Below are 13,630 nucleotides of genomic sequence, written 5' to 3'. Positions count from 1 at the left end.
GTTTGAACTACAAAAACAATTATCTTACAGATTAAACCATAAATACATAAATTTACTAATATTATTGAAATAAAAACAAGCACTTCTAGGCAATATTTAACGATCTTCTGTACTACTGAAACAATGATCAATCTAATGTAACTTTTGCATCCAATTTGTTATCTAAAAAGTATTCTACATTACATTTTTGGTGCAGATTTATTAATCTAAAATTGGATCTCAGATAAAGGCAAAAAATATCTTTGTAAACCGATTCATTCAAAATTTATAAGTTCAAACACATCGATGGTTACCTAAGTCAATTTTCTAATATTAATTTAGATATTGACATATAACTTAATAAAAAGTATAATAGTTATAATATTAAAGCGTAAAGTGTCTATTAATTGTAAATAAACATACTTCGTGTATTCAATAATTATGTACGAGTATATGATTTTAATGAAAACTAAAATAAATATACAATTGTCATTTTAGTAATTTGATTTTAAAACTTAACTTTCCCTCCAAGGTGTCTGGACCCCCCTACCACCGAAATTTCTTCAATATTTTACAAATATTTAAAATAATTATTTATTTTTAATACCAACATAAATGTTTTTAGTAAAAAAAGACTTAAGCTCCAATTAATTATTGAGTGTTTTTAGATATTTTTATAGCGTCTAATAATAATAATCACAGACTTTTAATCAATGCGCGTAGTATATAAATCTGACGTGATAAGATTTCAAAGTAATGTTGGTTATTTGATTTTATTATATTTTTATTAAAAAAGACTAATAAGTCTTATTTTTAACCAAATATCAAAAGTCAAAATCTAAATTCAATAAAATTACAATATACATGTTTTGGACACTCCCTCCCCCCCGAAAAAAATTTTAGATACGGCCTTGCTTAAACATATATATTAATTCCCATTAAAAGAAAATTAAAATCAAACATCTGTGCATAAAGATACAGAAAATATTTTCATGATAATACTGTGATTATTATGTAATGATCAAGTTATCAATAACATTAAGAAATCGAGTTTACCACAAAAGTTGGATCCAAAGCCTGACTCATCGTGAAACCCACCACCGTCATCATTATGTTCCTTAATGTCGTTACGCGTTTCTTTTGAAGAATAAATAATTACATTACAACATTATTATTAAGAGTAAGCAAACGTATTTGCCGGTAGGTTTTGTTCTGAACAACAATAAGGATTAAAGCAACAGAATTAAGTTCATATTTTGCATTGAACCTACGATGACTACCTATGATGCCTTACGGCAATGGACAAAGACGAAAAGACGCAAGGACACGCATACATCAACCGGTTTGTGGGAAAATGTTTGAATGCTATGATCGATTAAAAAAATTCGTGGAAAAATGACTTCATGTTCTCGTGGTAATACGTGAATCGTTCTATTACCATTCTTGAAAAATATTATTTCTTTGCGATTGGATTTAAAATTGGAGCCGATTGATTCGACGGCTGTTTAAGATCGTGCAGGTGGTCACTAAATAAATTCAGTTCATCGAGATTCGACTGCACTGCGCACCAAGACTAAATGGTTTAGAACAAATAATTGAATACGAATTTCGAAAACGACTCAGTGTCCCAGGTCAATTAGTGTGTTATCACGCCTGGCTAGTGAATAGTTAATCATTCAATTAAAAAAAAAAAAAAAAAAAATGTTTTTTCTTTCAAATCATGTTTCTCGATTATTTAAACGTTTTCAATTATACGTATTTATATTATACTCGTATTTTGTTAAACGGCACTATCATTTAAAATCTTAATGGGTTTAGTAGTTATTAAATACACTCTTACGACGCGTATATCATCAAGTAATTTGTATAATAACTTACATTTGAAAAGTAATTATTATAAAAACAATTACGTTTTACTTAAATAGAAAATGTAAGAAAATGTGATTCCTTAACGAATTACATCAGGTGCAGTCTTACTTAATCTAAATGCAACTGTTTGCATAAGTTACAAAAATATCACCACGTCATAGATTTCTGTATAATAATCTATATACTGTAGTAAGAATTAAATATAGTTGCACGAACACGAGATTCAGGAACAATTTTTTGTGATAATTTCTATGATAGCGCAAAAAGGGGATGACTTCTTATGACGTCAATAATATTAATAAATATACCGGTTTCTTACCAGCATTACTGCTACCGCGCATAAGTACAGTCATAAAACATACCAGTGAGTTGTACAGTATAAGACCTCGCATTCGTTCAGTACACTCGCACACTTATTTTAAGATTTAGATAGTCGTAGCTCGATGGTAGACCAACAATATTAGTTGTGGTGAACAGCCGTAATATTTTACTTCAAATTCATTGAGAATGAAACAACTAACTAGGTCCAAAAACAATTTGTTAGTTAGGAAACTATATCTTGTACAGGGTGTCCCTCAAAGATACGAATATTAACCTATTGCGATATCTCTTGAAATTAATATATTCAAATTCTGGTTTTAGATATACATAATCGATTTATTTTTTCTGTATGATCAACCGATATAAAGATTACAAATATTAAAATTTCAATTGAATATTTATATTTTGGTGAAAATTTTTTAAAAAATAATTATTTATCTTAATATTTTCTAACAATTTCGAGGTATTAATTTTATATAGTTCATAACTATTTTAGCTATATTAAAACAATATTATGTTTATTTCATTATTTTTCTGTAAACTAGACAAAATATTAAAAATCATGAGGTAAATAAAAACAAAAATTCGAAATGTCAAAATGTTCGCAAAGATGCTGTAATACTTTTATGGGACACTCAGTTCAACTACTGTAGTAATGTACAAAATATTTGGAAACACAAAATGTTTTATCGGTATCATCAAGTAAGTCTAATTGCTATCGTATGCGCGTTACCTTGACATTTTTAATTAAATAATAACTGAGCGCTTTACAAAGTGCCGGATTATTCACTTTGCCGGTCAAAATAATAAAATAATAACAATATAATACTGAATTTCTCAACCTTGTCCGAAAGATATTTTACCATTTGGATTAAATCAATTATACTAATCCTATACCTAAAAATGTTGAAAAAAAATAAACAATATCTATCTATATAGTATTAAGATTTTATTTTTATTTTCTTACAGCGACTGCATGTTAATTGTGGACACGGATTAGGTTATCAACATATTAACTGCGGACATACAGTTAATAAGCAACATGTAAGTTGCGGATAAAACCTACAGAGTTAACATACGAATTGGGGACACTAATATAACGTACAAAATGTTTCGACAAAATTATAATAGTTGCTAACTTGAAAACACAAAAATATTTAAGCAACGGTTAAAATTATTGTTATTTTTATCTATACATAATTTATACATATATAATAGTAACATTTGACAAAAATTAATAAATATTTATTTTTAATAAATAAATACCTACATAATTAAATAATGTGTATTATATTTTTCGTGTATGTTGTTTACAACTCACATGATGTTTATTAACATTATGTCCGCAATTAGTATGTTGATGGTCTAAACCGTATCCGCAATCATTGTTATAATTTTGTAACATAACCAAAAAGTGAGGAAATGTAGGTAGCCCAAACAGGTACGTATCTGGTATCTTATTATAATTTTTTTTTTTTTTTGAGGGGGTGATTCATTTATCATTCATAAGTTATTTTTTCATTTGTGCTAGAATGCGATTATATCAATATTAAAAAATAAATAAAAAACAATTTGTTGTTGTTTATAATAAATTTATTAAACAACCGTTACAGTTACTTTTTACAACATTAAATCGGTATGAAATTTCTTCATTTAAAAACCATTGAATAATGTCTTCAATGGAAATTTCTATTTCTTTATATATTTTTAATAAAGCTTATCCTCCTTATCCTCACAAACCGTTTTCATCATCGAAATATTATCATTATTACTTATATTTTATCATAGGAGTTATTAATAATACTATTAAAATTGTACAAATATAAATACTTGTAACAGTACTTAGTGAGCTGAAACATTTTAATTTACAATAAATTTAAAAAAAATATTGAAGATTATGGAGGGTGTAATTGCTCCCGTTGTCCTCCCCTCAAATACGTACCTGAGCCCAGAGTCTAAAACTGTTTCTACCTTTAAACATTGCATTTTTGAAAGATAAATTTTTTTTTATTGCTTATCAAGAATATTAGATGGAGAATTCACCATCTTAAGTTTCAAGTTTATACGATTTGTTGTTATTGAAGGGTAGCGTTCAGCGAGTGAGTGGTATCTGAATAATAAATTACTAATTAATAAATATAAATTAATAATTAATGTGAATAATAATTTAGTTTGAGATTTCAATAAGGAAATACAATAGTATCCGCCTATGAGCAAATATTTAATATTAAAAGTTCAATATCACATATTCTGTCCAAGAACGCGTTGTCGATACTGTAAAAAAGAAAAAAAATGTTCCTCGACATACTAAATAATTTTATTAGCTCATTATATTATTACTATTATTTGTTTGTATTATATTTATTATTATCACTATATTATAAAGAAAGACCGAATTTAATAGTTATTGCAACTCTTTATTGATACTAGGTAAATCGAATTTGATCAAATATGTATACGAATCGAATTAATTACAGTCTTCCTATTTAATTTAATAGTGCAATTTTTTGCAATATTTCAAGGATTTTGCAATTTTTACGATCATTGCACTTTTTGCATACTTCACGCGTTAAAAATATTCAAATATTTTTAAAAATAAAAATTTTTATAAAAATATTTCTAAAGTAATTTTACAATAAAAATATAATTCCAATATGATTTTTACACGTAATTAAATGAAATTTAGAACTTTTAAAATTATATTTATCTGAGTTATCCACAAAACTCACAAGTTTAAAAGAATCAAATAGTCAATAACTTAAAAGTTTAAACATATTTAGTGAAATCGAAAATATTTTGATGAATATTCCCGGCCTCAATGGGAAAATAGTTAAAGATAAATAAAAATACGTCGTAGAAAAAAATGAAGGATATATCACTATTAAAACTTACTCTGAAGTTATGCCAGGAAATCAAAATGTTAATTTAGATAAAACACCAAATTTTTTAAATAATTTTAAACACGCAACGATAACAAGTGTAGACGTCGGACGTACTTTTTCATGATATAAACATATTTTAAGTAACAGACAATACAATTTTCAAGAACACAATTTCGAGATGTATATAGTTATAAATTTTAATTCGGAAAAATAATGCATTTTGTAAATTTTATATTGATATCGATAATATTATTTAAACAATAAACGATCACATGTTTGATAGGATTTTACCACGTGATTCTAATGTAATTTTCGTTACGATTTTAACAGATTTATACTGCAACCGTTGATAAATTTCCATTGCAATTTCGGCATGTTTTTAGCGCAATTTCAAGACATTTTCAAGGCAATTATATCCGGGTCTTTAACTACAAGACTTGTTGCCGGATCGGTTTTTACCGGTGGACTCACCGCGAGGTGTACCGCGACCGTCGCCGAACCCACGGTGTCCGCGATCGAACACCATTATCCCGGAGTCAACAAGAATAATAATTAGAATAATGCAACGATATGTTTCCTCGTTCGTTAACTCGTGCGCATACGTGGTATTATTATGCTTTTAAAATCGCGTCCGCGTACCACTTTCCTACTCGCCCGTCTGTACCGACCGGATCGGGTTTTTTTTTCGCTACCATCGCCCCCCCCCCCCCCCCCCCCCGGTCGACGTGAATCGTTCGTCATCGCAGGTCGACGTTGCTGTTGTTGTTGTTGTTGTTGTTGTTGTTGCTGCTGCTGCTGCTGGTGCTGCACGTCGCTAGCGACACGCGTCCGTACCTGCCCGCAACACGTTTCCGCATGCGAACATACAATACCAGCACGATTACCCGTCCGAGACGCGTGACGCGAGCGCAAAACTCGTATGTAATAATCGATGACGGTCGTGCGCTAGGTTGGAAAGGTTTTTCGAATGGCGGTGACCTCGGCCGAAGCGGGCGGGGAAAACGCGTGCCGTACCGCGAACGTAGTAGCCGACAGCCCACGCGCTCAACCCCCTCCCATCCGCCCCTTCCCTCTCCAAACTAGCCCCGTCGGTCGCGCACAGAAGCGGCTCTTCGTTCCCCAGCACCGTCCGACGGCCGACGGCTGTGCGCAGTAGCAGTAGTGTGACCGCAGCGACAGCAACACGGTTTTCCCGAGACAGATTTCACTCGCGTCGAATTGTACACCGCAGCCACCACGCACAAGTCGCGTCCACGTATTCAGTCTCCCCGTGCCCACACCTTACACGTAAGTTGCCCACGCCGATCCCGTCGAAAAACCTTTTGTTTTCTTCTCTTCCGTTTCGTATTTTTTATTTTTTTTTATTTTTTCTTTCTCCCCGAAACCCTCGTTCGCTCGTGTCTACGGGTCATCGCCGACTCATCATCGCCGTCCTGAAGCGCGTCCCAATCCGTCGCGTGCGACGGGTCGTACACCGCTTGCACACGCCAGTCGGACCAACTCGCAGCACGCGATGTACCGCGCGCGCTTTCTGCAAACTTATCAGGTTGTACGGCTCGTTGTCGTCACCGCCGTACGGGAGCGTCGCAACTAAACGGTCCGATACGATGATTAGATCGATCGAACCCATCGCACGGAGGTCCGCACGTGTTACGATTCGTCGTTTGCCGTACGGTACATCTTATCCACGTTCAAACTTCAACTCGTCGTATTGCACGTTGCGCAACAACACTGGACACGTTACGATGACCGTACGTGAGATTGTATCCAACAGGGTTGTACGATCCGTCTTACGATTAATTGTATCGTTTATGTGGCGTTTGAGCCCTGGCGACGGCCGCGAACGCTCGTCCGTGTCCAACACCGTTGTCGTCTTCTCGACGTCCCCGTTGCACCGCGAAAGCGCTTTTCCGCTCCACCGTTTCGTCCTCCCGTTCATCCTTTGTCCTTTACGCGTCCGTTCTCGCCGCCGTCTTCGTGGTGCTCAACTACTGGTCACCGGTCAACGATTCGTCCGCACATATCACGTTTGTCCTTGCGATTAGATCCGTATCCGTACGACGTGGGAAATATTAGCTGAAAATTCCACTCGTAAATCTTCGCGCAATATTATTAATTTGATTTTTTTTTTCACTAATGTTGGATCGTCTTTTTATTTTTTTCTTCAAACATTCGCATCCTTATTTCACACGAGAGCATTTTTCTTTTGTTTTTGTTTTTATAATTACACGTTAATCAAATTACTTATAAATTATAACTCAATTTTATTCAAACAGAGAGCTGTCAAATCTAGTTACAAGTACGTACTCGATCAATACTTAAATCAAGATGACGCATAACAATAGTTTCAAAACGATGTTCACCATCGCTATGATCGTCGGCGTTGCGTTGGCCGCTCCCCGTCCCGACAAACCAGACATAAGCAACGTGAGTATATATCAGTAATCTATTGCAAGGCAATTTCGCGGTACCTGTACGTTTGAGCCTAACCAAAATTGCAAAACTTAATCCGCAGAAAACGTATAAGTTCATAATTATAACAATGATATAATAGTATAATAATAATAACATATAAGTAACATACGAATATCAAGAGACATACAGTGAAAATCGTCACCATAGCCATTTGTTGTTCTTATAATATAATAAATTATACCTTAGCGTTTAGTTCTTATTAACCTTTAGATTATTATTTTACTCGCCGAGTTAGGTGTTGAACATGTATGTAATTGGTACGTACATTTAATATATATTTTGTTTCTCGCGTTTTCCGTTGTGATTGTCGACTGGACACCAATTGGTAAGTAAAACGAACAGGTTTTCATTTTATTCGCAGTTGATGGTGGTCATATAGATACGTACACTGTCTAAAAAAAAACCAATATTTATCGTTTTACTTAAATACGGTTAATTAAGTCCGGTAAAATTCAAATTTTCGTGAACATTTAAAATTGTGTTAGAGAAAAAGAGAAACTTTAATAGGGCTATTGACTCCTAAAATGCGGGCAAATAACACATACGTTGTATAATACACGTGTACCATAATGCTAATCGTAAATAGTTTTCCGTACGTATGCGTGTACGTATGCGCCGCTCACGTTTAATATGTAATGAAATCGTTTGTATGACACGGGGAAGTTTAACAATACCTACATGTATACATAATTTGTACACGCAGAACGGGCGACATGCAGACAATCTAGCAGGTGGTCGCATAAACGTTAAGATGAATAAAAACTACGACATCGCTCTGTGTCGACATACCATTTTCATAGTTGAACAAACATGCGCAAACGTGCACAAACACACATACACACACGGCGTTATATTATTAATTTATAAACTTATAAGTTGTTCGTATTATACAATGACGTATATGTGTCAACTCGGGTGAGCAAAACCTTTTTTCAAGACATGTCAGCACCCACAAATATCAAACTTTGATGCACCCCATCGTTTGAGGCATTTTTCATTAGAATCGATTATAAAACATTTTACATTGTTAATAATAGTTTTACGGAGCACTTTCCAACAAACCGTACATATTTTATATTGATTTATTTAGACGAATTTAAATACACGATAACTACAATCGGTACCCTAAGAAATACTATTTTTACCACCCGTTTTTGTATAGTTCATGTCGAACTGAAATTCGATCAGACTATTGTGTATTAGAGGCTTGTTTTTAGTCAAATCTATTCGGTAGTTAGTTAATCTACGATATACGTGTATTTATACACTATAAATATTTATTTTTAAATGTCCCGCAGTTGTGCAATAAGAAAGGAGTAGCGACCGCATTATCCATACACCATTTAGAATCCACTGCTTACCGTCAATAGATGTACGTCGTAAATACCTACGCGTGTTATAACAGCAGTATAAAACCGAACAACGGCGAAAACTAAGTCACTTAAAATATTTGTATTCTCAAATCATATTTTTGATAGAAGTTATTTTCCATAACGAAAAACGTCAACGCTTTATCGTCTAACTGCAAGTTAAAATGTTAAAATGTATTGCTTAAAGTTAATTGACTGTTTATTGACCGTTTCTACTCCAAATTTCATAATTACAAAGACGCATTGTATAGTTATACACGTAGACTTGTATCGTTCCGGTATATAGTCGCGTGCACACCGACGCGCTTATTAATATAATAACAAAAATAATATATGTATTTTATATCGCGTCATTGTGGTTGTGTACTTACATGTACATTTATAAGACTTATACGTGTATACCATATGCGCGTGTGTACGCACTGTTAATGAGTATATTATTATTCGTTATGTGTATAAATATTTCTACATCGTTGTTCGCGTTGTGATTAGCAATCGTTATTGTTATTGTCTATGAAATATATTAACGAGCTTGATTTCCTACTGCGCATCGTCGTGTTCGAGCGCCTCCACATTACATTTACATACACATTTTTAATGTACTAAACGATATTATGCAGAACAAAACATGTTCTCGGAAGATTTACACATTCCATTAATCAGAACCGTTGATAAATTAGTCCACGTCCGTCGATCATTATTACCACGTGACAGTGTAATCATTCAAATTAACGATGTTAATAATAAATAACAAACAGCGTCGGAATGATTATACGATAATAGTCATATATTTTTAACAAAATAGTAATAAATAATAAATTACGAATAAAAACTGCTATCGCACATCACACGTATTCGTATGTGTCGTAATGGTAATACTACAATAGCGAGTAATTGCGAAACTATCGACTGCGATGTCTGTAAGCGTTTAAGTCGTTCACGCTGCTTCTATTCGACTACTAATTATAATTCAACGACGGGCCTTGACATTATACTCGTGAGTCTCGATGCAAACGGTATTGTTTATGGTAGGAGGTGATTTAACCCGTACGAACTTGGAAACAAATACTATACGAAGCGTACGGTGATCCGAATAATTGTTTTAATATTCTAAAATCAAAATAAACGTACGATAAACAAGGTGAACTTGATCTGTTACCGTAATCGTGATAAATCCACGATCTAATCGATGCGGACGAACGATCATTGCAACAGTTATCGATAACAATCGTTTTGTATGCGTGCAGGAAATTATTCCGTCCGGAGGATTCACCGTCAAGAACGGTGAGACAGTGGGCGCATCATGGGGAGGTTTCCACGCGTCCGCCTCTTTGGCTGATGACGGTAGCGCTGTCGCTTCCGCGGGCGGTAATGGACTGGGTGCCAGTTCCGGATACGGCGTAGGAGGTGTTGGAGCTGGAGCCGGTCTGTACGGCACCGGAGTGGCAAGCGAATCCGGATCATCCGCAGGGTTCCCGGGTAAACCGGCCGCCGGAGGATACGGCAACGGCGGAAAACCCGCCGGTGGATCGTCCCATCAAGGAGGACTCGGTAACGGTTTCTTCGACAAGATTTTCGCCGTGAGTATTATACAGCGTGCACACCGTATTAAACCGATCGCGTACGACGTGCACGTATTGGTTTTAAAGCGGAAATCGCATACCTAATAACGAACGTTAAAACAAAAAAAAATAATATAACATGATCGACGGAACTTTCAGATCCCGATCAACGTTCTGCAGTCCGTCAACACGTACCTGAACCAAAAGCAACAGATGCAATCCGGTCATCCTGGTAAGATTTTTTGTTAATACTCAGTGCAGTGCACTATCCGCGGAACAGGGTGGCACACGGATAAACAAATTTCGCTAAATTCAAATTATTAAAAAATTGAATCTTGTGATCTCGCACGTGCATAATATTTATACTGTTTATTTGTTGATAAAATTTACCAAGTTTTTGTTTTTTTTTTTTTTTTTTTTTGTGTAAAAACGTTTATTTTTAATTCGCAATTAAAATTCTTTCAACCAACCTAAATGGCAATGATGTATACGCGCGTCGCGTAAAGAAACATTATTTTCTTTGCACGTGCACATGGTTCGTTCCGCGTAAGACCGCGGATAGTCGGTAGTGCACCGTATTCGGAATCGAACTGTCGCGTGATCTGATCGTGGACAGCTCGGCGGTACAGTCGCAGCACCCGGGGCCGTGTTTAGAGGGAGGGGAGGATCGAGAGGTGCCTACGCCCTGGGCGCGATTCCCTGGAGGACGTCGACGGTCAGTGTCGTGCATTTGATTTGGTGAAAACATCAACGTCTTTCATCGGAGCAATCGTTGATAATAATTTCTCACGATCGCGATATTTTTGTAAATAAATATTTAAAAATACACTGGGGGGGGGGGGGAAGGCGCGTTTCGAAGTTTCTAGCGCGTGAGACTTACTTTTTTTTCTTCAGCTTATCCATTGATAAATGTTCGTTTTACTTCTCCGCAGGAACCTCGGCACAAGGGCATCACGACAACAACGGCGGCGCCGCGTTCGCCGCGTCGGCTTCTTCGGCCGGCGAAGCGTCGTACGGTGGCTCCGTGAAAGCTCCCGCGGCCCACGCCGGCGCGGATTACGGTCACGAGTCCGCCGGTCACGGGAAACCCGGATCTCCGATGATGGTACACACAAAAACAAATTATGACGATATATTCAACGTACGTGTTGCGTGTTCGGGCGGTGATGTTGTAGTAGAGACACGCACACACACGCCTAACATTTTGTTTGTTTTAACCGAAAGGGTTGGAAAAAAATAATAATAACAATAACCGAACCCGACCGGGTCGTAGTGAATGGGTGAAATCAAACATAAAAGTTGGCCCTTGACGCCGCGGACCGTTCCGTTGTACGGACGACAGAATCGGCGCGGTGCGGTCCGCGCGAACGGTGATGGAATCCACTCGGTCGCGCAATTAACAATACACCTTAACCGTCGCGCTCGCCATTATCATTATCATAACAATCTCATCATCGTCACCGTTATTGTTATTATTATCATTACCGGGGAACGGATTTGTATGCATACATGTATTGGGTTAAGTATTTTTGAAATCCGACGAACATCGTCCCCGATTTAGATCGTTCATTAACATTAACATTTCACCTTGTTTTGCATATTTCACGCGAATATTTGTAGTTCTATAGTGCATATTTTCTTAGATAAAACGAATACCGGTAGTTATAGCCGAAAATAATATTACATACGAGTATATACAAATTACATAAATATTCATATGATAGAGTCCATCATTTGAACTTGACGGGATTATAGAAACCAATCAGTCAGTGGGTGCATTCGTGCATATATTTTTACATATAAAACTGTGGCAGTTTTTGTGTCTAGTGATTTTTTTTTTTTTTTTTTATTATTCGTTCGTTACTTTAAAATGCTTAAAGTAAAAACACTAATTAGGAGTCGTTTACAGATATACGTGAACGAGCATAAAGATTCTATTACAATATTTGCGACATTTTTACATGATTTAAAAAAATAATAATATTTACGAATTAATTTTAGGTGCATATTTTGTAGCGTATTCAAGCATTTTCGGGATCATATTTCTATGATGTTTTGTGCGTACCATTCCGTTCCCTAATCATTACGAAACCATCGTCGTACGCTCGCTTGAAATTTAATTTTTTGGGTTTCAAACGTTTACAGATTCCGATCACCGCGTTGAGGTCCGTCCAGAACCTGTTGAACGGTTAACTCGTCGCAGTGACCGCAGCACATAATATGGTGGTGGAGGAGGGAGAGCGATAGAGGGGAAGAAAGACAGAGCAGTGTACATTGTAATATAGCAACTACAGCGGTGTCCACGGATCACGGCTCTCGATGACGCAACCATACACACACATACACACCCCCATTTACAGTGTCCACTTAGGTGTCGCATATTATGTGTACATAACTATTATTTTAGTAGATAATAATATATTATACAGATCAGTTTTTCGCGCGTCAATGCATCACGAGTGTGCATCTTACGTCGAACGAATCCGTATACTGTGTATTATTTTTAAAATATTATGTCGTTCGTTGTGCACGTAGTTGTAGTAGTGGTATTTATTTTTTTATTTTTTTATTTTGTTTCAATACGTAACACCGTTAGTTTATTATTTATATATTATAATATTATATTTATGTGTGAAATATTGTTAGAGTCATCGAGCAATAGATGTAACAATACAAACTGTACTTGTCCTTAAGTATGTGAACCAACCACTCTCGCGAATTATTGTATTAAGGTTTTTTTTTTTTTTATATACTATTATTTATACGTTATTATTGAATAAATATTAGACGTTTCTATTTTCTAACATTACTGTGACATTATTATGATATCGTAAACTGATCTAACTCTACAGGTCAAAACAAGTGCCGAAAATTATTTTCACACATCAGGTATTCCCAGTTCGAAATACAATGTGGAAAAACAGTTATTGAAAAATAAAATATATTAGAAGTCCTATAAGAACATACAAATTATATGAAAAAAAATGTATTGGCGGCATCATCCCGATTACACGGTGACACACCAAATATATAGTGAAAATCAATTGTAGTCAAAATGTTTTTAATATAATTAAGTAACTAAATCCATTTATTTGTCAGAAGTAATAATATAAAATTAAAAAAAATCTTTCTGATCTATACTACTCTTTGGTTAAAGTCTCTGCTGCCAACC

The 13,630-nt window shown here is 35.2% G+C and overlaps 1 protein-coding gene across 2 annotated transcripts; it reads left to right on the top strand.

Moving 5' to 3' along the window:
* Positions 1–6,095: 6,095 nt before the first annotated feature.
* LOC112692208 (glycine-rich protein 5-like) lies at positions 6,096–13,165 on the top strand. Of its 2 annotated transcripts, none has more exons than XM_025566806.1 (6): positions 6,096–6,338; positions 7,328–7,478; positions 10,144–10,476; positions 10,618–10,690; positions 11,391–11,599; positions 12,604–13,165. In XM_025566806.1, exons 2-6 carry the CDS (start codon positions 7,380–7,382, stop codon positions 12,649–12,651), a joined length of 762 nt encoding a protein of 253 aa, XP_025422591.1. In that variant the 5' UTR covers positions 6,096–6,338; positions 7,328–7,379; the 3' UTR covers positions 12,652–13,165. The 2 variants fall into 2 exon arrangements, with proteins under 2 accessions (XP_025422591.1, XP_025422592.1); XM_025566807.1 differs by having other exon boundaries at positions 6,124–6,338; positions 11,391–11,563.
* The last annotated feature ends 465 nt before the right edge of the window (positions 13,166–13,630 follow it).

The sequence above is a fragment of the Sipha flava genome, unplaced genomic scaffold, assembly GCF_003268045.1.
Source record: "Sipha flava isolate LNK unplaced genomic scaffold, YSA_version1 71_pilon_pilon, whole genome shotgun sequence".
Taxonomy (NCBI): domain Eukaryota; kingdom Metazoa; phylum Arthropoda; class Insecta; order Hemiptera; family Aphididae; genus Sipha; species Sipha flava.
This window is presented reverse-complemented; position numbering and strand designations above follow the sequence as displayed.